Source organism: Sarcophilus harrisii, chromosome 4 (genome assembly GCF_902635505.1).
Source record: "Sarcophilus harrisii chromosome 4, mSarHar1.11, whole genome shotgun sequence".
NCBI lineage: Eukaryota > Metazoa > Chordata > Mammalia > Dasyuromorphia > Dasyuridae > Sarcophilus > Sarcophilus harrisii.
The window spans coordinates 294,424,862-294,451,973 of NC_045429.1; the positions used below are offsets into that span (position 1 = coordinate 294,424,862).

At 32.9% G+C, this 27,112-nt stretch overlaps 1 protein-coding gene across 3 annotated transcripts in view; it reads left to right on the forward strand.

The window, feature by feature from the left end:
- Positions 1-27,112, forward strand: part of TBCD (tubulin folding cofactor D) — a 395,290-nt gene that overhangs the window by 344,079 nt on the left and 24,099 nt on the right. For all 3 annotated transcript variants that reach the window (XM_031968421.1, XM_031968422.1, XM_031968423.1), the window contains 4 exons: positions 2,981-3,139; positions 3,280-3,418; positions 7,792-7,913; positions 18,350-18,427. In XM_031968421.1, coding sequence (XP_031824281.1) covers positions 2,981-3,139; positions 3,280-3,418; positions 7,792-7,913; positions 18,350-18,427 — 498 coding nt within the window. The remainder of the gene's footprint in view (positions 1-2,980; positions 3,140-3,279; positions 3,419-7,791; positions 7,914-18,349; positions 18,428-27,112) is intronic.

Here is a 27,112-nt window from a genome sequence, read left to right on the forward strand (position 1 = left end):
TTTGCTGTAACAGAGCTCAGTCAGAAATGTAACAGATAGAGTTAAGAAGGACAGGACATAAATATGTCACTGTACTCCACTGACTTTGAGAGAAAGAGCTAGTGTCCACCTTGGGTCAGTTTTGTGCCACTAGAAGTTGGTGTACAACTCTATAAAGTGTACAAAGTGAACTTTAAGTTACTCATTTTAGAGAAGACTTAAGCTAAAGCTCATAGATTTAGCTCACAGGGAAACTACTATCAAAGAAGGAAAAGCCCCAAATTGAGCAATTGGGGAAAAAAAAGACTGAAATTAGCAAAGATCTCAAAAAACTCAAAGACCTTAACTATAGGTAGATAAACCAACCAGAAAGATAGTAATTACAAAAAAGTAAGTGGCCTCCAGGGACAGGAAGAATTCCTATATGTATGAATAAGTATTGAAAGTCAAAAGAAAATCAGTCAATATCTAATGAAGCAACTTGATCCTATAGGTTCAAATCCAAAGAAAGCATATACACAGAAGATGTTTCTGAATGGGTTAAAAGAGAAATAGAAATCAGGAAAATGTAATTCTTGGTTTCAGCAAAAATAATTGTCAGAATAAAAAAAATTTGAATCCACCTTGACAAATCTTAGTAAAGAAACAAAAGAGACATTAACTGATTGGGGATCCATGAAGAAAAATCAGATAAAAGAGAAAAAAAACACAATAATATTAAAATGAAAGCAGCCTATCTATAAAAAACACACAATTTTAGCACATTCATATTTAATATCTCTGACTATAGTTGGGTTGTATATATTTCCAAATTCCCAATGATTTTTGAAAAGGCAATATTCATTATTGTTCTTTCTATGGGGCAATATAAAAAAATAAGCCTCAAAATGTTCTGAGTAATTGCAACATTTGGGAATAGCATACAACCTTTCAAGTTACTATTTTTGATGGGAAAATATTTATTTGGATGCATACATTTTAGTATGATTGTTAAAGAATTAATCAAATTACTTTAGAACATTATATTGTAATCTAATTGTCCTTACTCTTAAAAAATTGAAAGCCCAGCAGAACAATATCCTATTGTTTCTTTAATGAACTTTTGTACCTCCTTTTCCATTGGGCCAATTCTACTTTTTAAGGTGTTCTTTTCTTCAGTAAATTTTTGTGTAGCCTTTTCCAGTTGGCCAATTCTTTAGTATTTTATGCCTCCTTTACCTGTTGACTCAAAAAATTATTAGTTTCTTGTGTAACAGTAATTTTCCCCCCAATTTTTCCTCTACTTTTATTTTATTTTCCAAATCCTTTTTGAGCATTTCAGGAATTTTTTTTTTGGACCTGAGACCAATTTACATTTTTCTTTTAGGCTTTGGATATAGCAGTTTTGACTTCATTGTCTTCTGAGTTTGTGTTTTGATCTTACATGTTAATGTGGTAATTTTCTTGGATCAGCATTTTTAAAATGTTTACTCAATTTTTAACGTCTTTCTTGACTTTTACATTTATATTAATATTGGACTCTGCTTCTTTGTTTTAGATGGCACTGTCCTAAACTTTAGGTTTTTTGTATAGCTGTTTTCATAGCTAGTTTTTTGTTCCATAACTTTTTAGTTCTTCCAAGTTGGCATGATCTAAGGAGGTCTGTAAGCAAACACAAGCACAGATTTGTGAATCCCTGTCTTTCCTTTGCTCTCTTGCCTCTGCTCCCTAGAAATATTACTTACCTGATTATTTGGTTGTTTTTTTCACAATAAGATTTTATTTTCCCAAAAAATGTAATGATAGTTTTTCAACATTCATTTTTGTAAGAAAGTGTTCCAAATTTTTCTCCCTCCTCTCACCTCCCCGCTCCCCAAGGCAGCAAATAATGTAATATAGGTTAAATATGTACAATCCTTTCATACATATTTCTATATATGTCATGTTGTGCAAGAAAAATCAGACCAAAAGAAGAAAAAAAAGACAAAGAAAAAGCAAGCAAACAGGCAAAAAAAAAGGTAAAAATACTATCCTTTGATCCACATTCCATCTCCATAATTCTCTCTCTGTATGCGGATGGCATTATCCATCCCAAATCTATTGGAATTGCTTTAAATCATCACGTTGTTGAGAAGATCCAAGTCCATCACAGTTCATCATCATATAATTTTGTTGTTGCTATATACAGTGTTTTCTTGGTTCTGCTCACTTCACTCAGCCTCAGCTCATGTAAGTCTTTCCAGGCTTTTCTAAAATCAGCCTGCTCATAATTTCTTATAGAATGATAATATTCCATTACAGTCATTTATCATAATTTATTTAGCCATTCCTCAACTAAGGGTAAGTTCTCATATTGGGTCTGGTGATTTTCTTTGATAACACAGATTGGAGATCACTAGATTGAAAACATGGAATAAAAGCATGGTATATAAAAGTTTCTAGAAAATGACAAGACAGGCAGTGTTAGAAAAAAGTTTTATGCTTTAGCATCTAGGGCAAAGAAAGCCTGTCATAAATGAGTTTTATGAGTCTCAAGGGCCCTATCAGCTTTAAATTTAAAAAACAAAAAATTACTGTGTAATTTGATCCGAATCCAATCATTGAAATGTCTTCCTACACTCCATCCTCCATCTTAGGATAAATTAGAAAAATTTTAATATATCTTAGGACAACAAGTTTTAAAATATAGTGTGTGAACCCATGGGAATCCCCAAAACTCTTCAGGGTGTCCTTGAGGGCAAAGCTATTTTCATATAATTATATTTTTATTTCTAATATGGTAAATATCAATATTGTAATCTATATAATTGTAATCTACATAAACAAAAGCTCATTGTGGCACATCCTCACTAAATTTTAATTGTGAAACAATCCTGAGACCAATAAATTGGGGAACTTCTGTATCAGAACAGATAGCTAAATATCTGAATTTTGCTATATAAACTTTTCATTTTAAAATGCTTGTGTATTCCTCATCATGCTGATAATAGTTGATTAACCAGCTGCTGTTGTTGTTTTGCAGCTGCAAAAAAATCATGTGCTGCTTAGCCCAACAATCAAGTGAAAAAATCGACAGATTTCGAGCTCATGCTGGATCCATTTTCTTGAATCTTTTGTACTTTGATAATCCTCCAGTTCCCCACCTTCCTTATAGAGAAGAATTAGAGAAGATATTTCCTAGGTATGAGAAATTTTTTTCATATTTTCCTCAGATTATTATTCCAACATATTCTTAATTTGTGTATATTCTCATCATTGAATAGATTGCAAAAAAGAACAAAATAAAAAATTTTAATATACTGTATTTACTTCTTTCTATAGATCAGAATCTGCTATTTTAAATTGGAATGCTCCTTCACAGGCATTCCCTTGCATTACTCAGCTCCTTGCACTGCCAGACTATCGATACCATGTTCTTTTAGGCTTGGCAGTCTCTGTTGGTGGCTTAACAGAGTCAACGGTAAGAAAATATATATCTATTTTTAATCCTTCTAAAGTCTTGAATTGGATTAGGAACCATGACATTCTCTTGGTGGGAAAAATGTTTCTTTGCCTGCTTTCTAGACTTCTTGTGTGGGTCAATGGTCTACTTTCTGAAACTCAGGGAGCTTTAGATATGAATCATTGTGATTACTTCTGTTCTCTAAGGTCTTAGGATAAAATGTTTGACCAGTACTTGTCTTTCATCACAGTAGATTTAAGGAAGGTCTTTGGTATGGTGATACAGTCACATTGTCAGACCACAATTTACTCATATATGTAGTATAGAAGATGGAATAAATTTGCCTTTAAGATCTCTTCCAGTTCTCAAATTCTGTGAAACTGTCTTGATAAATTACCACAATATTGAAGGATAGAAACTGTAGGATAGAAAGATTATCATAACTGTGGAACTTTTTGTTTTCTTTTGGTGGTTTCTGTTCTTTTTAAAAAGATTAATTTGCTGAGTTAGAATGATGTTGCATCTTTCTGTGCATTTCCACATAAAATCAAGGATTTAGTTCTTTTCCTATGACTACAAAATTACATAGTCATCTTTGTAATTAAAAAGTTGTGTTGACAGTGGAAATTATTGTGCAGTGGAAGAGCAATATGATTGAAATTTTGATCAGAGTTCTTAAAGATGATGGTGAAATATATCATAAACAAACAGATTTGAGAATACCCCTGGAGTTTAAAAATTTACTTTTATAAAGCATGCTCTTGGGTTTTCTTTTCCCTAGAAACATTTTCACAACTCTCTTTTCTAACTTTGCTTGCCCATTTATTTCACTACTTTTACTATTACAAACACTTAAATATTGAAACGGGATTTTCATTTTCGCTTAAAATTCAGTGGCATTTCTTTCATTTCAAACATTGCTTTTCCTTCCTCTTATTTATAAAAATATTATATTGTGTTTAGAATGTGTTTATTGATATACTCCAAGCAATTGTAGAATAAAATTACTTTTAATGCAATCAGTGAACATAAAATACTGCTTATCTGTGTTGTTTCAAGTCTTGTTTTTTAGGTTGAAGTCATAAATTTTCCTTCCTGGGATTTGGAATCAAAGAACATGGTTTAGAATCCTAATTCTTCTACTTACTACCTTGTAACCTTATATAAATTACTTCAACTTTTCCAGGCTTCAGGTTGCTTTTTTTCAAAATAAAAAGAGTTGAACTAAATGATTTTTTTTAGGTCATTTCAGCTCTAAATCCTATGACTGTGCAATCTAGATTGTTTTCAAAAGATTTTTTCCCATGGTATGTATAGTAGCTCAAATGAGATTATGAGAGTAAAATTTACTTTTTGAAATAAGAATGTTATTTTTCTTTGTTTCTATAGACATTTATAGACATTACATTTATAAAGCAAAAAAAAAAAAAAATACCTAAAGGTTGCTAGGTGTTTTGTTTTGTTTTTTCAATGTAACCTGGGGCTAAGGGGAACAAATTAGGATTACTTATTTTTGAGAATTTTAAAAATTGTATTAAAATTAGGGACATCTAGGTGGCTAGAACACAAGCCCTGAAGTCAGGAGGACCTGAATTCAAATCTGGTCTCAGACACTTAACATTTCCTGTATGACCTGGGCAAGTCACTTAATCCCAATTGCCTCACACCCCCCTCAAAAAAAGGGGGAAAACCCCATAAAATTAAAGGATTGTGAAAGCAATAATAGCTTTCTTTACATAATACTTTATGTTTACGGAATGCTTTTACAATCCATCATCTTATTTGAGTATTACAAAAACCCAGTAGGTTTGAGGAATATTAAATAAAATATTATTTTTAAAAGTTAAGAAACAGTCTTTTAAAAAGGTTGTAAATTGCTCAATATAAAGCTAGTTTTTAATTTATCCTGAGCTTAATCTTAGGTGGTTTGATGTTAAAGTCAATGTTTTTTCTTCAGAACTGCCTTATTTTACTTATTCAGGATGTGGGAGGTTGAATAACTATTTTCTTATATTCAGATATTATAATAGTTTTTTATACTTGCAGTCTGTTTTGAAAGAAATCATTCAGATGGTTTTAAACTTTTTTAATGCATTTTTTTCCATATTTCTTTATGGACTTTTTAAGAGAAGTACTATTTGGTGATAATACTAAAAAGTGTTAAGAGAGGTGTTAATTATGTTTAGGACATTATACATTGCAACTTGAATGGGCTTTAATTATCAAATCATAGCTACACTTGAACAACCCAGAAACAGTTGGGCCATTTAACCTGAGGGCAAAAATCACAGTAAGTTTCAAGTGATAATACTTTACTTTGTTAAAAAGACTACAAGACACTTTGTTACCAAAAAAAAAAAAAAGGTACTGTGGAAGATGAATTAATAATTTCTTTGTAACTTTAGTTTTTGAGCAACTTTTACATATTTTACCTTGCCAAAAGGAGTTGCAAAACTTTGAAAAAATTCCTTTGCTTTAGGTGCTTTACATTAGATAGGATTACTATAAAACATTGCACAGTAAATATTATTGAAATATTTCATAAATTGGAGGGTTTGTTGAAATACACTTAAATACACATGAATTACTCCAAACCATTTTAAAAAGCAATTTGGAATTATTTAAAGAAAGTCATCAAAACTTTTTTTTACCAGAGCCTTTCTATTAGGCATACACTTGAAGGAAATCAGTGATTAAATTAATGTTCCATGTACATCAAAGTAATAAACAATTCTTGTAGGTCCTTGCAAGAAACCGAAAACAAAATATAACCCTATTGATTGGCTAAACTACTTATAGATGTAGTTTTATTAACTTCTTTGTGAGCCCATTTGAGTTTTCTTGGCAAAGATACTATTGTTGTCTGCCATTTCCTTCTCCAGCTCATTTTATAGATGAGGAACTGAGGCAATTAGAATTTAAGTGACTTGCCCAGTCTGAAGCCAGATTTGAACTTGGGAAGTTGAACCTTCCTGACTCTCAGCCTTGCACTCCTTAACTGCCCAAACAAGTTATACTGACAAATCATTACACTATAGGAAATAATGAATATTGAATAGCAAAGAAGACTTACATGAACTAAAGCAAAGTGAAATAATTTAACAGAACCAAGAAACAATATGCATAATGACTCTGTTTTGAAAGAAATCATTCAGATGGTTTTAAACTTATATTTAATGCATTACTAAATTACTAAAGATCTTTAAATGGAAGGTAGATGTCATCTTGTTAGGATATTGTAGATGAGTTTAGGTGTAAATGAATAATGAAGAAATGAAACAACTGCAAATGAAGACTACCATATTTGAGAATTTTGATTGTATTTTAAAACTATACCAAACATAACTATTTGATCCCACATATATTTAGAGATTTTCTTGAGACTTACTTTATTTCAAAACTTTGTATAGTACATTTTGATAATTATACTTTCTTACAAATGAGACTAACACAGAATTTTTTTTTTAAAAAGCCCTGTATCTTAATGGGTCCATTTTTTTTTTCATATAAAGTCTATAAATTGGTAAATGTTGAGATTTTCTTAAAATACCAAAACTGTAACTTTATTGGTGGAGAGAAGTCCCAATGGGAAATTTGTGATGCCAATCAATAGCTGAGAGAGAGGATTGAAGCCCAGATCTTTAGAACCTAAGTCCAGCTCTCTACCTGTTATACAAAACTGTCTTCCCAAGATGATCAAAACTGAGATAGTCATTGTCAGAAGAGAGATATACCAATATCCTTTTAGAGGAAATATAAGTTGGTCCAACTATTCTGGAAAGTAATTTGTAATTATTACATTTATAATTATTGTAAGTAATGAATACAACTATACATTATCATGTTGTTATAAATGAATGATTTATCATTATAAGTGCTTAAATTGTTCATATCCTTTTACCCAGAGTTACTTCTTATCAGAAAAGATCAAAGAAAGAAAGAAAGAAAAGCCTCACAGAATTGAAAGTGTTTGCCATAACAATAATACTGGAAAACAAAGTAAGCATCTGTTGATTGAGGAAATCAATCAAGCTGAAGAATCTGATGTGTGAATATAATAGAATATCATTTCATCATTTGGAGAGTTCATAGAAACTTGGAAAGATTTATGTGAATTTATTTAGAGAAAATAAAACAGAACTAAGACAACAAGCTACACAATGGTCACAGTTATATATAAGGAATAAGATTCATCCCATGTAGTTCATTAGGTTCTAACACTGACTTTGCATTGTAAAGACTAAGCTGAACTTCTGTACTATATTTCCTTGCCTCAGAGATGGTTGTTAAGAGAATATATGTGGATTGATTTTCCTCTTATATCTTTATCTGCCAGAGATGGATTCTTTTCCCTAAGTGTATCTTTATTGATATATTTTTCTGTGTTACAGGTCAGGTATTCAACACAAAGTCTTTTTGAGTACATGAAGAAAATTCAAAATGATATTCAAGCTATGAACAACTTTAGTGAAACTTTGCTTCAGGTCTTTGAGAACAACCTCCTGAATGACAGGTAATTTATGCAACTTTAAAAGTTATCTAAATAGTGAAGTAATAGTTGTAGTTATAATTGTAGTATATTATTTGTACCTTCCATTTGTACTCATTTCAGTGTGTTTCCTTATCTATAAAATGATGAAATTGTACATGATCTGTATGTATTATTTAAATAGCACCTATATTAGCTTATTTGATTTTCCCCAAAATTTAATATGGAACAGAAGTATACAAATTAAATAGGACAAAGTAATCAAATTATTGATGTAAAATTTTAAATTCAATTCATAAATAATAAAATTTATGAATACCTAACTTAATATGTAAAATATATCTTTATTTTACTTCAGTCAATTGTCTTACATGGTTTTGCATTGAGTTTTTAAGATTTTCCTTGTATATTCTTTAATTATTCATTATTAAACCACATCTTTATTAAATGTACTCATTAGAGACCATCCATTTTTTTCCAAGTCTAATCACAATAATAATTTTTTCAGTGAGGTTTAAAGAAGAGAATTTGGTATGGAGATGTTGACGTTTGAACTTGGAGGAATCCACTTTTCCCAGGAATGTCATAAAAATACATTGCACAGAACAATGATCAAAAATTAAAAAGAATTATCTATAAGTTTTGCTAGTCAGTATAAAACAAACAGGTCAGTACAAAAATAAAAATATGAACAAAATTAAAACTATCAGAATCATGGGACAGTGTGGAGTAGAGACAAGCAAGGCTTATAGAAGTTTCAACATAGAATTATTCATTTCCACAACAGGACCATTGTAGTGATGGATGATCAGGAAGCCTCACCTCTAATGCATACAGGAGAAGAGGCCAGCCTTCAGCATCCACATTCACTGCTGGCGAAAAGACCAAAGCCCAACATTTCAAATCTATGAAACATCTGCCCTTGTGTAACCAAATATCTAGGGAGTTGCCACCCAAACCAACCTCTTAGTATCCTGGACTTTAATTTATAGTTGGAAGAAAAGTCGGACATTTTCCACAGAAGTTAAAGCCTAGTCTTAGACAAACCAATTCAGAATCAATTCTATCCATACTAGTCACAAGTATGGGAACAGAATTTTATCTCACAAAAGATTACCAATGCAGAAATTGTGGTTAAGACTGTGAGTAAACAGAAAGAAAAACACAAAACAAAGCAAAATGAAGAAACACCTTGGAGCTCAAGTGATAAACTCTGCAAAACAGTAAATTCACAATTCCAAGTAGTGTCTGAGAAGAATGTTCTGGCCATAAGGAGTAGAAGAATATTTTGAAGAAATGAATCAAGAAACATAAAATAAAATTCTTGGAGAGAAAAAATTGACCAGGAATTATTAGAATCCTTACAAAGTGTTAACTCATTAGTGTTGATAGAGACAATAATTATCTAATTTAGCATGGTTCAGCATGATTACTCTGATCTTACAAGGAGATGTTATGGGCCAGAACTTGAAACAAGGTACTAAGTGGAACTGATAGAAACAATGCTTGTGTTCACACTTTTGGAGAGTTCATATAAGTAAGAAACTCTCATGGCCAAAAAGCACTCTGGGAGGAAGCCCACAAGCCCACTCTCGGAGGTGGAGTCAGATTCATTACATCTTCCATCTTTGTGCTGGCTGGAGGCTGAAGAAAGCAGAGGCAGAAGCAAAGGACAAGCTGCAAGAGCTCTTGGAATCAAGGAAGGAGAAAATAAACGTTTGAATTTTATTTTGTATTTGGAGTGATTATTACTCAGAACTGAAATTAAAGTTGCCTCCAGAAAATCTCCCCAAGAAACCTGCTCCCCGAGAGAACCATCATATATTATAAAAAAGAAGAGGACTTCACAAGGAATAAACTTTAGAAGAGACAGCATTAAATTTTCCCCAGGGATCAGACTTGTTGAAAATTAGAATGGTACACATGAATACAACATGAAAAAAGATAAATCAGAACAAAATAAAAAATTTGGAAAAGTAAAAAGTATATAAATATGTATAATGACAAAGATAATAACTTTTATGCCATTTTCCAAGAAGTTATAATTTCTTGGCGGTATGATAAATGTGGAAATTTGTATAGAAGAATTGCTTATGTTTAACATATTAGATTATTACTTGCTAGATAGGGGATGGAAGTAAGAGGAAAGGAGTGAAAAAATTTGGAACACAATGTTTTGCAAGGGTGAATGTTGAAACTTATCTTTGTATGTATTTTGAAAATGAAAAGCTATTTTTTAAAAAGTTATAAATAAAAACTTCTCATATCTCTGAGATATAGAGTACATTGTATAAATAAGATTAATTGATATCTTCTTAAAAGAAACTTCCAAATGAAGGTTCCCAGCAATATCTTAGCCAAAAATCTTAAACTTCCATGTTAAAGAAAAATACATATACTTCGAGCAGTCAAAAGGAAAGATTTCAAATACAAAGGCTAGTAAAGATCTTTCAAGACTTGGCAGCTTCCAGTTTAAAGAGAGGAGAACTTCAAATATGATATTCCAGAAGGTCAAAGATAAAGGCTTATAATAATCCAGACTAAGTTCTAACAAAATCAAGTATAATTCTACAGAAGGAAAAATGGATTTTTAATTAAATAGATTATTTCCAGTCATTCCTGGTGAATGCTAGGATTGGGTAAATATTTTGAAATGGAAACATAGTAAAGAAGAGAAACTTAGAAAGGTACACAAAATGTAATCAATGAACTAGGACTGGGGAGTAAACAAATATCCTCTCGGATCCTTAAAGTTGTCAGGAGTTGTTGAGAAATTTCGATAAGAAAGGCAAAGGAACTATATTTTGGTGTTACATGATATAATTGAATCATTCTGTAGATGTTTGTGTAAAGCTTTTATTATGTAATATACCGGGAGGGAAGAAGGAACGTCTCATACTTGGGAAAGGATGGTGATTTACATGCTTCAAGGACATAAACATGGGCCAGAGACAGAGAAGTGAGAGTAGAGGAATATGCGGGGACCCAGGAAGGGAAGCAAAGAAGGGAGTAAGGGAGGGAAGGAAGAAGAAAGGAAGAAAGGGAAGGAAGAAGGAAGGGGAGGAGAGAGAAAGGGAGGGAAAGAAGGAGGGTGGAAGGAAAGGAAGGAGGAAAGGAGGGAAGAAAAGAGGAAGGAAAGGAGAGAAGGAAGGAGGGAGAGGAAAGGAAGGAGAGAAGAAAGGAGGAAAGAAGGGAGGAAGAAGAGGAAGAGGGAGATAGGGAAGGAGAGAGGAAGGGAAGAAACGAAGGAGGGAGAAAGGGAAGGAAGGAGAAAGGATGAAAGAGGGAAAGAGGGAGAAGGGAGGTAGGAAAAAAAAAGGAGGAAGGAAATGAGGGAGGGAGGGAAGAAAAAAAAGAAAGGGGGGAAGAGGGAGAGGAAAAGAGGGAGAGAGAACATGAACAGTATTATATGATTAAGTTAACAAGGTTTTGGGGGGGGTTGGAATGTGGATTTCTTTCAGAATTCTTTACATAAAATTGAATTTACATAATATGAATCTATATATAGAAAGAACTATCTGTAATTTGAAAAGATAGAAGATTATTCAGGGAGAAAAAAAAAAGAGGAAGAAAAAGGACGAATCTCATTGACTTAGATAATAATAGTGCATGCCTGAGATGAAAAGTACAAAAACATGAAGAAGGTGTGGAACGAATATACACTATAAGCCTCACTTCCATATGATACAGAAAAAAGTAGAATACTTATAAATTAATAATACCAATGCATATACATAAGCATGTACAAAGAAATGCATAGAAGTACATTAAGCTTAATAGATATTAAGATATATTAATAGATATAAATAGGAAGGCATCAGGAAAAGGAAGAAGGGGATTTGTCAGAGTAGGCAAATAGGTAAGTAAACCAAATAATGGTATTACTGTGTCAAAAGATATAAATAGTTTAATAATTTAATAATTCTAAGGGTGTAATTCCAGATTGCTCTGCAAAATGATTGGTTCATTTTACAAATTTACAAATGATGAATTAGTCCCAATTTTTTCACATCCTTTCCAGCATTTGTCACTTTCCCTATCTATCATTTTAGTGAATCTGGTAGGCGTAAAATGATATCTCAAGGTTGTTTTAAAATGCATTTCTCTATTCAATAATGATTTAGAACATTTTTATATTACTTTATTTTGATTTCTTCATTGCAAAACCGTTCATTTCCTCTGATCATTTATCAACTGAGGAATGACTCATATTCTTATAAATTTGACAAAATTCTAATTACTCTTTGTGAATTTCTTTCTATCTTTTTTAACTCACTATTTTCCTTTTCAGCCTCTCTTTTCATCCTCCTGTGTTAGTTACCTTATCTTTCCCCCTTACTCTCTTATTCCTAATTTTTCATCCCTCTAAAATTCCTTCTCTTATTTTCTCCCTACCCACCTAATTTTATTCTGTATATTCTTTTAAAAGTTCTTTCCTCACCTTAGGAAAAAAGGACATTAGATGAACTCAAAGGTTTTGTTACAAATTTGTTACAAATATACCAGCATTTAAATACTTGGAGTTAATTGTTCAAGGAGAAATAGTAAAAAATATGATATTGAAAATCCCTTTTAGACTTATTCAAATCTAAGAAAAATATAAATAAGAAAAAAGTTAAGAATCTAAATAGAACTTTAGAAAAAATAGATCTTTTACAGTTACTGCATGAAAAGACAAAAGGTTTTTACAGATTTTTAAGCTGAATATGATATCTTTACAAATGTAATTATATATTGGGGCATAAAAACATCACAAAGAAATTCAGAAAGATATATCAAATGCATCATTTATTCATCACAATGCAATTAACAATATATTCAATAAAATGCCTTTGAAGAAATTAATACAAATTAATGGGATAACTTCATATGTATAATCAATATCAAATTGTTTGCTCTTTCAAGAAGGGAGGAGGGTGAGAGCAAAGTAGAGAATCTAGATCTCAGAATTTTTAAAAAATGAATGTTATATAATTGGAAAATATTTAATGAAATTAAAATATGGGAAGGAAATTCATGGGAAATATTTTTCTATGAGCCAACCAAAATGGCTTTTCCTCACATATACAAAGATCTCGAAAATGCAGGAAATCCAGACACTCACTGAGAAATCTAAGGAAAACAATGTTATTTTTCCAGCTCAAGTCAGCATTGGGAGACAGGCTGAGAAATTATGAATATTTGGAGATAATGGCTAGCCAGGATCATGTTGCAATAAGCCTTTTAAAATGGTGATTGAATGATGGCCTTCTTGTAGCTTTTCTCCAGGACAAGTAGTGCTCCTATATCTAGCACTGAAGGGCATGAACTTGATCACAAAGCTCGAACAGGTGATACATAAAAGCTATGTTAATATCTTCTCACAGCTGAGCCAGAGATCCAGTAAAGATCAAGTAGGAGACCTGTGTCTAGGGATGATAATCTAAGCCAGGGAGTAGTAATGGCCCTACAGCTGTGAATTGAGCAAAAAGTAACAAATCCAGGCCAAAGAGGAATCTGTAGTTCTTTAACTCTGAGCTTGCAGAGACTTCAACTGGCTGACAGTAGCTGAATCTATCAATGGGGTCCTGGATGTCCAAGCAGAGGCAAAGCTACAGTTCTATTTGGTTATACCCAAATCAAGGCCAGAAACTTGTAGAACTAGGACTAGAAGAGCAACAATCAGAATTCACCTTGGATCAGATTGTTTTGGATGCATTAAAAAATTGCAGGTACTCGGCTTCATCAGTTGCTGAGATCTTGGAATAATAGCACACTCAGTACTTTAAGTAAGCAGGAACAGTATCCAAAAGGATAAGAAACAGAACCATACATAATCCAGCCATTTTTTCCAGAATTATCCTAGATTTCTTACAAATTTGAAAATCCTGTAATCAAGACTGGAAGAATGAACACATAGTAAAAGAATTTCACCATAAAAACTATGATGGCAACAAGGACACTCAGTTCACAAACCCAAAAGAATAATTTCTTAACATTGAGAAGTATACCCCCCCCAAAAAAAACACACACACACACACGCACACACACACTCTTACAGCTTAGGCATAAGCTTAATTAGAATTCTTGGAAACAATGCAACAACAATTTAAAAATATCTAAATATGTTTTAATAAATGAAATGAGAGTGCTAAGGAAAAATGTTGGAGAAAGAAATAAGAACTATAGAAGAAAGAATTGGAAAGGGAGTTCATATTTTGCTTAACCTGATTTAGAGGTATAAATCCTAACCCAAGCAATGGATTTTTGAAAATATTAAAATGGATCAAATAATAGTTAATTGCTCCATGAAATAATAAACATTAAAGGCAAAAGACTGAAAAAAATAGTAGAAAGGAGGCAAAGCCAAAAGTAGAAGTATGGCAGAACAAAGTACAGAATAGAAGAACAAAGTTTAAAGAGATCCGCATCCTTTTCCAAGTCTACTTAGGAAATTTGTTGTTGTTCAATCATATCTAACTCTTCATGACCTTGTATGGAGTTTTCTTAACAGATATACTGGAATATTTTGCTATTTCCTTCTCTAGTGAATTAGGTAAACAGAGATTAAGTGACTTGCCTAGAATCACATAGCTAGTAAGAGTCCAATTCCAGATTTGAACTCAGGAAATTTCTTTTCACTCAGACATCTAGCTGCCTGATTTAGGAAATGAACTAAACCAAATCTGATTGCAAAATCCATGAAATAATCACAGTGAGTCATTTTTCTATTTTGTGACTCCATGGAGATATAGACAGAAAGATTTGTGAATACCGGGGTCAGGGTGTGGCCAGAAGCACACTGTATGAAGCATTCCAGTTCAGAGAGAGACTGTACATGATAGTAAGAGGCCATCACAGATTCATCACAAAGGGCTTGACTTTGTAATCTGATACAGGAATAGGTGCTGTCAATTCTATCACTCACAACCATATCCAGTTGACAGATCCCTGGCTGATTGATGTAGGGATCTCTGTGTATTAATGTCATTCTAAGGTGAAGATTGGGTACATCTCCTGAGCTTTGTATCAAGGAGCAATTTCAAAAGCACAGCATTCCTGTTTCTTGGACCCCAGGAGTCCAGCTCCAAGCAAAGTCTGAACCCTGAAGCAGAATAATCAGGGCAAGGAATCCAGACCAAAAGGAAATCTGTAGTTCTTTTTTTTCTGAACTAGTAGAGCTTTCTAATTAGTTGATAGTGGCTGAGTCCAGCAGCAGGCAATCTACAGGAAATCTGACCACTGCAAGCCCCCAGTTGTGCTGCTCAGACCCAGACTTTTCTTACATTTGTAGAGCTAAGATCAAAGGAACAAGTCACATTTTCTCCTTGAGAGACCACTTTGAAAACACTAAAAGCTGGAAGGCCTCCTCCCTGAGCTGTCTGCATGAAATAATAACAACATTCAACACCAAAAGGGAACAGCAATGGTACTAACTCAGATTTTCCCTCAAAAAGTACACAAAGTCTTACCTTATCATCAAGTCTGAAAACAGAAAGTGGGCAGAAAGGAAGAATAGGCAAAAGAAAAAAAGAAAATGTTTTTAAAATTAAAATAATAATAGCATTTAAATGAGTCACTAATGTGCCAGCAGGGTTTGACTGATAAGCTTTTACCTCTTTTTATACTCACAACAGTCTGGGAAGTAGATGCTTTGTAATGCCCATTTTAAATTAAAGAAACTGAAGCATACAGGTTAAGTGACAATAATCTATGAGTAAAATCTGTGAACTCAGGGTTTCCTAATTCTAGGCTCAATACTTTTTTTCCTGTGTCACCAGGCTATTAGTAATTTTTTTTTGACAGTGACACTAAAGATATCAACCCAGAAGAAGAAATTGACTCTAAAACATCAGAAGCAAAGCCTCAAAGAAAATAAATGGATTAAGTTGCCCAGTGTCAGTGTCAACTGTCTGAGCTAGATTTGACCTCAGATCTCTCTGACTCCCTGGCTGGTACTCTATCTACCTAACTGCCCCCAAAGTTGGTAATTTTTTAAAAAATGAAATGAGAGTGCTAGAGGAATAAACCAGAAAAGAAATGAAAGTTACAAAAAAAAAAAAAAAAAAAAAAAAAGGAAAATGACGTTTGGCACAAAGGGGTATAAAACTACACCCATGAAACAAATGAGAATGGATCCTTGAAAAATGAGAATGGATTAAACAGAAAGTTTGATAAAATCAGTCAAAAGACTGAAAAAAAATAGAACAAAACATAAGGAATCTCATAGCAAAATCAACTTACTTGGAAAAAATTTCAGAGGGATCATTTGGGATTCATTGGACTCTGGGGGAAAAATGCCTAGAAATAATATTTCATGAAATCATAAAAGTGCACCTCCTGAAGGAAAATCCAACATGAAATCTCCCAGCAAAAAGTATTAGAAATAGCCAAAAAGAAAGAATTGAAATGCTGAGGAGCTACAGTTTAGAATGTGATTATTTTAGAGAGCAAAAGTTATAAGCTTAGCTCATTTGGGAAAACTGTATAATCCTATAGGTAAAAATATGTATTGTTAATGGAATAAAATAGTTTTCCTGATGAAAAACAAAAAACTAGAGCTGAGTAAAACATTAAGATATGAATACGGTTGGAAGCAGAGCCAAGATGTCAGAAGTATCTGGATGAATCTTCCCAACTTCCCTCTCAGAAATAAATCTTGAAAATGCACCAGACCAAATCTTGAGCAGAAAATCCAAAAAAAGTCACAATGATTCACTTTTCTACCCTTGTTTGGCACAGGCAGACAAAGAGGTCTCTGGACACTGGGATCCTACATCAATAAAAAACAAATCAAAGAAATAAACACAGGCAAAGAGGAAGCAAAACTGTTAAATTCAGATTATTAATTGCAATAAAATAATTTTCCTGGCATTTCTCAACTTAGCATTTTCATACCCTCCATCTAGGATGTAACTTCATTTGAGATCTGCCTTTTAGGACACTTCTCTTCCTTAAAACAAATATGAGACATCACTTCATTCCTATCAGATTGTCTAACATGACAGTAAAGGAAAATGACAAATGATGGAGAGAATGTGGAAAAATATAGACACTAATTCATTGTTGTTAAGAGTTGTAAATGTGGCAGCCATTCTGTTGAACCATTTATAACCAGGTCTAGAGAGCTATAAAACTCATAGCCTTTTCCCTACAATATTATTACAAGTTCTCTTTTTTTTTCAATATGGCTAGTATAAAAACATATTTTGTATGTTTTCACATATATTATTAAAATAGTTTGCCTTTTCATTGGTGGAGGAAAAGATGGAAAGAAAGAATTTGGAACTAGGTTTTTTTAATGTTAAAAACTAAATGTTTTTTAAAAGAATACTTTTCTTTCTGTAAGTACTTCCAAGTACCATTTCTGAAACACTATCCCTAATTCCTTTTCCTCATCCTTACTGCCCTCTTCCCCATAATTATTGTTTTCTTCTTTCTCAAGATATTTCTAGATCTATTATTGAGTTTCTCCTTTTGCCCTAAAGTGCTTACCTAGATTATACTTACCTGTGTCCATGTTATAAATAATTCACTGATGGCAAAGACTATCATTTTTCATCTCTTTTTCTAACATTTATTTCAGTTCCTTGAATATGGTAGGAAGATTATATATTATTATTGAATTTAATGTTATTGTGAATTTTTTATAATGTTGATAGGGATCTCTTTTAGAAAATCTTAGTAAACATAATTTTGAATAAGATTAATTGAAGTAATCCACTTAGAAAAGGTATCTTTGTTGCTCTTTAAAAGAATCCATAGATTTTTTGAAAGTGGATCCTCTTCTAGTATATGTCTGTGTAATTAGACTAGATTAGAAATTATTTAATAATAATATATATTCTTTTCTTACTTTAGCTTCATCAAATCTTTTTCTGTCTTCAAGATATAATTGTAACTTGCCACCTCAAGTCATTCCTTATTCCCCCAACTACGACTGTATTTCTCCCTGAGCTACTTTCTAGTTAACTGCTTTATATTTATTTATATTTTTCATATTTATTGTGTATATATATATATTTATACATATATTTGAGGATGTTTTAAAATTATTGTCTTCTCAATTTATATCTTGACCTCTGTAAATATAGGAACTTTTGTGATCAGGTTCTTTTTGGTTGTTGTTTACTCATTTCCCTTGCCTGTTTCTTGGCTCAGATTCATGTTAAAGTTGACATGTGCTGTCCTGAGGGGATGGGAGATGGGAACAAACTGGCCCAAATGTCTTAACAAAGAACTTACTCTTTTGAGCTCCTGCCCTCAAGAGTAACTCCACTTCTACAATTAATAATTGAGTCAGTGATTACCTTTAATGGAATCTCTAAGCCAGAGGAAGTGGTGATATACACACACATATACATATACACCAGTTTTTTGTTGTTAGAGAGAAGTCTTGTCTAGAACATCTAGAAGATGTCACTTTAACTGAGCAGTATTTTAAGAGTTAATCTTATGTTCATGTGTATTTTTTCTCTTAGGGTTTCTGTACCATTTCTGAAGATGCTGGACCAAATGTTGGCCAATGGTTGTTTTGACATCTTTACTGCTGTGGACAAGTAAATACTATTTTTTTCTTGATGTATCTTTCTTGTTTTATTTCTAGCAGAAGGGCTTATTGCTATACCAATTATAGCAGTGAATTGGTAGTACAATCACAAGAAGCTGCAAGGGAATCTGTGACCTTTTTAAAAATATTTTGATTATCTCTCATTATAATTGGTTTCTTTCAGAATTTAATACATTTTATTTTGCATATTTAAAAACATTCTAAAATGTAGTTCACAAATTTTATCAGACTGCAAAAGAGTCAGAAGGAATTGTGACACAATTCCTTGCATCTAGTGAATAAAATTACTAGAGTTAGCTTTCTAATACAATTAAGGTCAGTTCCTCTACAGACATTCATATGATCATCAGTTCAATTAGACTCAAAATATTGAGTGCACTTGTGTGTGTGTGTGTGTGTGTGTGTGTGTGTGTTGGTCCCTGGAGGGTAATAGAAATGTAACATATAGTCCCTATCGTGAAGAGAGAACTATAATTAATTCAGCAATATTATAAGAAAACATATTGAGTGTTAAACTGATTGGTAGAAAGGTCACTATGAGCTGGAGTAATTAGGGAAGATTTTAAGTAGAAAGGAGCATTTGATTTGAATCTTGGAGGAAGAATTTGTTGCTGAATGGTCAAGAAAAGGATGAAAAGGATTCAGAGTAAGGGAACAGCTTCTGCAAAGATGTAGAAGTAGAAATGATCACTGTACTTTAAAAGAAGAGTGACAGCATGAGCCTTTTTGGAGCAAAGAGTAGTGTTAAGAGTTAGGTGTGAAGAGAGTGCAGCTGAATCATATTGTGTTAACACTTTAAATTTTACAACTTTGATCCCCTAAATATCCTGAGTAGTAAGTTATGGAATTCATAGTTTCTATTGTTATTTTAGAAATTGAGAACCAAAGTATTAAATTTTGGAGTATAATTTCAAATTATTTTTAGAATGATTGGACCATTTCACAGACCTACTAATAGTGCTTAAGTGTTCCTGTCTTCTCAGAGCCTCTGGCAAATATCATTTTCCTCCCCTATTTTTACCAACATTATAGATATTATGTTGAACCTGAGTTTTAATTTGTGCTTTGCTTATAAATGATTTTCAAGTGATTGTTGATTGTATTTCTTTAGAAAATTACTTCCTGAAATATTATCCATTAGTGAGTTTAGTTATTATATATTTGCACTTGTCTCATGCCTATCAACATAGAAAACTAGTCATTTTTCCCAATCCTCTCAATCTCAAATCTCTCCAACATAAGAGTATGTATGAAACTGAAAGGAATTGCATCTGTCTTCATTATTTAAGATACTCAGAACTCTAACAAGGTAACAACCGGATGAATTTTCTAGAGAATGCAAATCCCTAGTTCTTAATATGCTCACTCAGTAGCCTTTCTCCCATTAGTCCTAATCTTTGAAAGATTTATACAATGGGACCCACAGATTTGTGGTGATCTGGACTTAGCAATTTACTTGCTGCTGCTATAGACTCTACAGACTAACCTCATTTCCCACTCCTGCTCCCTACCATTACATTCTGAGGCAACAAACAATATAATTCAAATCTGCCATCCCAACCCCCCACCATGCAAAGTTAGTTGAGGTACAGGAAAGTGAAAGCTTTCTGTGCCTAGAACCATGCCCCTCAGCCAGACTGGTTCTAATAAAAAGAGGGGACTGAGGCAGGGTACCACCATGTATGGAAGCCTTCCCTAGGAATAAAGGAAAGGATCTGGCATCTAGCTGAGGCCAGTTTTGATCCCTCTAGAGGATAGTTGGAGCAGAGACTGCATTTAGTGAAAAATGAATTTCCTAGTTTGGAAGGAGGCTGATATGTCTTTTGATTCTAGCTTTGACCTGTCATCAAAAGGGAAGGAATCAGACAGTAAATGATAGATGAAACTGAAGAGGAAAACCTGGAGTTTGTAAAGATTGAGCTTGGAGCCAAAATGGAAGAATAAAAGGTGCATTCTAGCCAAACTCTCCTAATACTCTCTCCAAACAATTTTTAAAAATATTTTGAATTGGGGCGGCTAAGTGGTGCAGTAGATAGAACACAAACCCTGAAGTCAGGAGGACCTGAGTTCAACTATGACCTCAGACACTTAACACTTCCTAGCTATGTGACCCTGGACAAGTCATTTAACTCCAATTGCCTCAGCAAAAAAAAAAAAAAATTATAGATAGATAGATAGGATATAGATGTCTATATATCTATATCCTATCTATCTATCTACCTATCTACCTATATATATATAATTGACTCTGGAATGGCATAGTCAACAAAAGAGTCAGATGAGAGTGTTCCACACCAGGACAACAGGAGATTAGAAGGAACCGTCTGTGGCACCAAGGAGAGACTGGCTGTCAGCACAGCATGCTATCAACACCAAGACTGTTAAGGTGGCTGCCACTCCAGCTACAGGAGTTCCAGGTGCTCTCAACACAGAGAAGCTAAGCAGATTGGACACATGGTCAAAAATATATTTCAAAAATGGAGTATCTCTGAGTGGTCACTGCACAAAAGTGCAGGTATAAAGATTAATGAATATACCTCTCCCCAGATCACACCCTTTTGTAAGCACCAAAAATATAAAAACCTACAAAACTAGCTGTGAAAAGAACAGGTCAAAAATATCTGAAATTTGATACAGTGATCTACTACCACTGCCTATCCAGAGATGAGCAGAGCTCAATTCTAGCATAAAGTTCAAAATCAAGAAATAAGGTGTAAAAAATGAATACATACACACACGCGCCCTCTCAGAATACAAATTCAGAAGAAGATGGGGACATAGAAACATTTACAAGCCTCAAAGAAAAATGCTAATTGGACAAAAGTCTTTTTAAAAATTTCTAAAAGAACTAAAGAGATATTTTTTAAAAGACAAATGAAAATCAAATAAGAGGAAAAACTGAGAAAAGAAATAAGAGCAATGAAAGAAAATTATGAAGAGAATTAACAGCTTTTTTTTTAATAACTTTTTATTGACAGAACCCATGCCTGGGTAATTTTTTACGACATCATCCCTTGCACTCACTTGTGTTTCGCTTTTTTCCCCTCCCTCCTTCCGCCCCTTCCCCCAGATGGCAAACAGTCACATACATGTTAAATATGTCACAGTATATTCTAGATACAATATATGTGTGCCGAAGCGAACAGTTCTCTTGTTGCACAGGGAGAATTGGATTCAGAAGGTAAAAATAACCCGGGAAGAAAAACAAAAATGCAAACAGTTTACATTCCTTTCCCAGTGTTCTTTCTTTGGATGTAGCTGCTTCTGTCCATCATTGATCAATTGAAAGTGAGTTAGAGCTTATCTTTGTCAAAGAAATCCACTTCCATCAGAATACATCCTCATACAGTATCATTGTTGAAGTATATAATGATCTGCTCATTTCATTTAGCATCGATTCATGTAAGTCTCTCCAAGCCTCTCTGTATTCATCCTGCTGGTCATTTCTTACAGAACAATAACATTCCATAACATTCATATACCACAATTTACCCAACCATTCTCCAATTGATGGGCATCCATTCATTTTCCAGTTTCTAGCCACTACAAACAGGGCTGCCACAAACATTTTGGCACATACAGGTCCCTTTCCCTTCTTTAGTATCTCTTTGGGGTATAAGCCCAGTAGTAGTACTGCTGGATCAAAGGATATGCACAGTTTGATAACTTTTGAGGCATAATTCTAGATTGCTCTCCAGAATGGTTAGATTCGTTCACAACTCCACCAACAATGCATCAGTGTCCCAGTTTTCCTGCATCTCTTCCAACATTCATCATGATTTTTTTCCTGTCATCTTAGCCAATCTGACAAGTGTGTAATGGTATCTCAGAGTTGTCTTAATTTGCATTTCTCTCATTAATAATGACTTGGGGCATCTTTTCATATGGCTAGAAATAGTTTCAATTTCATCATCTGAAAATTGTCTTCACAGCTTTTTTTAAAAGCACAAAGAAATACTGAAGAAAATAACTCCTTAAATTTTTTTTTGGCCAGATATTAAAAAGAGATACAAAACCTCACTAATGACAAGAACTCTTTAAAAAGCAGAACTTGGGCAAATAGAAAAAGACATACAAACCCCACTGAAGAAAATGATTCCTTAAAAATTAGAATTTGGCAAGAAGAAACTAATGACTCCACAAGACATCAAGAAACAATAAAACAAAAGTTTTATTGACACACTCTTCTAGGAAAACATAAAAGATAAGGTGAAAATAAATCAGTAGAAGAAAAATTGATCTGGGAAATAAACTGAGAAGAGATAATTTAAGAGTTATTGGACTTCTAAAAAATAGAATTATTGGACTACTTGAAAGCCTTGTGCTTAGACATTACATTTCAAGAAATTATAAAAGAGGAGAAGCTAGGTGGCACAGTAGATAGAGCACTGGCCCTAAAATCAGGAGGACCTGAGTTCAAACTTGGTCTCAGACACTTCCTAGCTGTGTGACCCTGAGCAAGCCATTTACCCTCAATTGCCTCAGCAATAAATAAATAAATAAACAAACAAACGAATGAATGAATGAATAAATGAAAAGGAAAACTGCACCAATACCTTAGAACCAGAGGATAAAATAGAAATGAAAAGAATCCATCTCCATAAAGATATCCCAAATTGAACCATCCCCAGGAATATTATAGTCAAATTCCAGACCTCTCAAATCAAAAAGAAAATACTGCAGAAATGAAATAATTCAAGTACAATGGAGCCACAGTCAGGATGATGCAAAATATAGCAACTACCTACAATTAAGGAGCCTTCTGGCTTTTCTTCATGTATGATGTTAAATGTTGGTCTGTGCCTAGTTTCTGCCAGTCTAATTTTAGTTTTCCCACTGGTTTTTGTCAAATAGTGAGTTTTTGTCTCCATAACTGGGTTTGGGAGGTTATGGAACACTAAAATATTGTATTCATTTGCCTCTGTATTATGTATCTAATCTGTTCCAATAATTAATCTCTCTATTTCTTATCCAGGACCAAATTAATTTCATTATTAGAGTTTTATAATATAGTTTTAGATCTGGTACTGTTTAGTCCCCTTCACTTTTTCATTTCTTTTCAACAATTCCCTTGATATTCTTGATCTTTTGTTCTTCTAGATCAAATTTTTTTTAATAGCTTCATAGAAGAATCCTTTGGTAGTTTGATATGGCACTAAGTAAATTAATTTAGGTAGAATTATATTGACTTAGCTTATCCATTAACATTCATATTTCTCCAGTTATTAAATTTTTCTTTATGTTTTATAATTATGTTCATATAATTCCTCTGTGTGTCTTAGCAGGCAAATTCCCATGTGTTTTATACTGTCCATAGTTATTGTAAATGGAATTTCTCTATCTCTTCCTTGTGGATTTTGTTGATAATATATGGAAATGCTGATGACTTGTGTGGGTTTATTTTATATCCTGCAACTTGGCTGATGTTGTTAATTATTTTGATTGGTTTTTTAGTTGACTTCTTTAGGACTCTAACTTTGCAAAAAGTGATAGGTTTTTTTTCCCTCTTTGTTTATGCTTATTCATTTCTTTCTTTTTTTTTTTTTCTGGCCACATCACTATAACTAATAGTTTTAGTATAATAGTGATAATTTGCTTCATTCCTCATCTTATTGGAAAGGCTTCAAACTTGTCTTCATTACAGATAATGATTGCTTTTGGCTTTACTCTTATTATTTTAAAGAAAGCTGTTTATTGCTTTACTTTCTGGTGTTTTAAAAAACAAACAAACCAGAACCTAGTTTTATGTTTTGTCAAAAAGCTTTTACTGCATTGTACTGTGAGCTTTTTAAGAATATAAATTGTTTTCTCATTTCCTTTCATCCCAAGTACTTACCACAGTTTCCTGCAAAGAACAGATCTTAATCCTTATTTACTCGATTTTCCTAACACTAAATCCTAATATCATAATAGATATATTATGCCATGCTGCTGCTGAAGTGCCCAGGCGAGAGAAAAACAGGGCAGCCAAAATAATGAAGTTTTAAGAGTGTTTTTTGCTAGCTAGTGAGTGAACCCCAACACTGGAGGAGTCAGTAATGAGTGGCCTCAGGGCCATATATTTATAGAAGGAACAGGGAGACATCAAAATGTTTCTTGATACATTTGTCATAATAAAGAAATTTCTATTCTAAACAGGAGGCAAAAAGTTATCACTCTAAGGGAGTCATTCTCAGACAGCAGCAAGCAGCATTTCTTTAAGCTTATCAGGTTGTCAAGGTCTCAAGACTCTCAGGACAGTACATCTGGGTTGTTAAAAATACCATCTGCATTAGGGAGTGAAGAACTAGTAATAAACTTCTAACTACAAAGATTTAGGATTATGTTTCTCATAGTCCCATTTTGGGGTGCTTTTCTACTTTACTGCTTAATCATACTTAGAATAACATCTACTGCTCACAAGAATTTTCAAGTTATTAATTTGTTTACATTAAAATGTAATGACCAAATATTGAATCAGATTAAACAGACCAACTCTTCTTTTTGTTTTTTGCCAACTTCATATTAGTAATAACAGAGTTCAATTGTAATAACTAGCCCCCTCCTAGTTTTCTAGTTTTATTTCACCTTGCTCCCTACTCTAATCTGTCCTCCATTCAGTCATAAAATTGAGTTTCTAAAAATGATTCTTTTAACTATTTTATACTCTTAGTAAAATCCATTAGCTCTCTATTATGCATAAGATCAAATTTAAAACTTTGTTCAGCATTTAAAGTTCTTCATAATTTGAAATTTTCTTGCTTTTCCAGGTGCATCCTTCAATTAAGTGACAATCATCAGAAAACACTCCATCTCCTAATTCAGTGCATTTTTTTAACCAGCTGTACTCCATGCTTTTCTTCCTCTTCACCCCTTCTTTCCAGCATCCCTGGCTTTCTTTAACCTTCAACTAACATCTAATCTACAATAAGAAATCTTTCTCCCTCTATACGAGTGCATTCTTTCTCTGTTGATTGTCTCCTGGTTATACGGTACATTCATCCTTTACAGGTTATATTCATTTCGTCTTATCCATTAGACTTGTTTGTCCTTCATTCTCAAAGAAGACTGTGTAACATTAGGGAGTGATGCCACTGCATACAAGGGAATTGGATTTAAGTGAGAGTGGGCTGTGCAAGGTCACCTGCCTCACTTTCCCTTTCAGAACCTTTTGGGTCCAATGGACAGGTGTAGATCAGGATGACTGTAGATGGCCCTGGATGCAGTGGGAGTAATTAGCCTTTTTAAGCTAAGGTCTAAAACAGATATCAGTTTGACAAAGACCATCCCCCATTTAGTGATTAAATCTAAGTAGCAACTGAGGCAAAGAATGATCTCTTTCATTTAGTCTTTAAAAAAAAAAAATCTAGAAGGGGAAGACTCTCAGAATTTATATAATTACTCTAGCATAGACTATTATTTTTTTTTTTCCATTTTTGCCAATTTTCTGGGATTTCATTTTTCATTGATCACTAATAAGTGATACAGAGCATTTTACATGATTTTATTAATTTGCAGTTTTTCTTTAGAAAATTGTTTGTTCTCCAAGGCAATCCCAATAAATTTTGGATAGAAAAACACCATCTGCATCCAGAAAAAGAACTATGAAGATTGAATGTAAATCAATACATGCATGCTATGTTCACTTCTTTTTTCTGTTTTTTTCTCATCTCCTAAGCTTTTTCCTTTTGTTCTGATTTTTCTCTCAATATAATGCATAAAGAAATGTGTATTTAAAACGTTAATATACGTGTGTAACCAGGAAATACATTTTACAAAAAGAAAATTATTTATACCTTTAAACAATTATCTATTCTTAAATCCTTCTTTTTTCAAAATTGTCTTAGTAATATTAAATTGAATTTGGAAACTAAATCAGCACAAATAATGTAAAACTTTTCTCTTTTTTCTAATATGTGCTATGCAACTTTACCGTCTCACGTGCCTAAATTGTATTCCTTCCTTACCACATATCAGAATTTGTTTCTTTATGTCACAGTTCAAGCAACATCTTCTGTATGAAGCCTTTCTGGCTCCATCCTACCCCAACTGCTTCTGTTATCCCTTCTAAACTATATATTCCACTATTTTCACTTTATATTGATATTATATATGTATATATATACTTTCTAAGTATAACTTTAAGCTTTAATAGCTTATATAGCTTAGAACTACATATATATGACTACTCTTCTTAAGAGGAAGTACTTTTTTTCCTTTTTTAAAATCTTCACTGATTAGTACAATGCCTGATTCATAATAGACAATTAATGTTTCTTGACCTGATTTCTACCAATTAGTTTTACATTTCATTTGAATACCAGAATTTGTTTAGTCATCCTCTCAATGATGAGGGGATAGCCTTAGTTTCCATTTCTTTCCACCATAAAAAAAAAAAAAAAAGAAAAAAAAACTGCTACAAATAGTTTTGTTTAATATGGGTCCTTTTCTCCTTTTGTTGATCTCTTTGCTGTACAAGCCTTTTAGTAGTATTCAAGGATGGCCTTTTAAACTCCCTTTATGCCTATAGTAACAAAGATGTTTATATATGTCAAGCTAGCTGCTTGAAGAATATACTAGCTTTTCTGATTTTATCTTACATTTTAGACTTCTATTGAAGTCTATTTTTTTTATTTTATGTTCTAGTATCCTATTGTTAAAATAATTTTACATAATGGTATACTAATATTGGTCT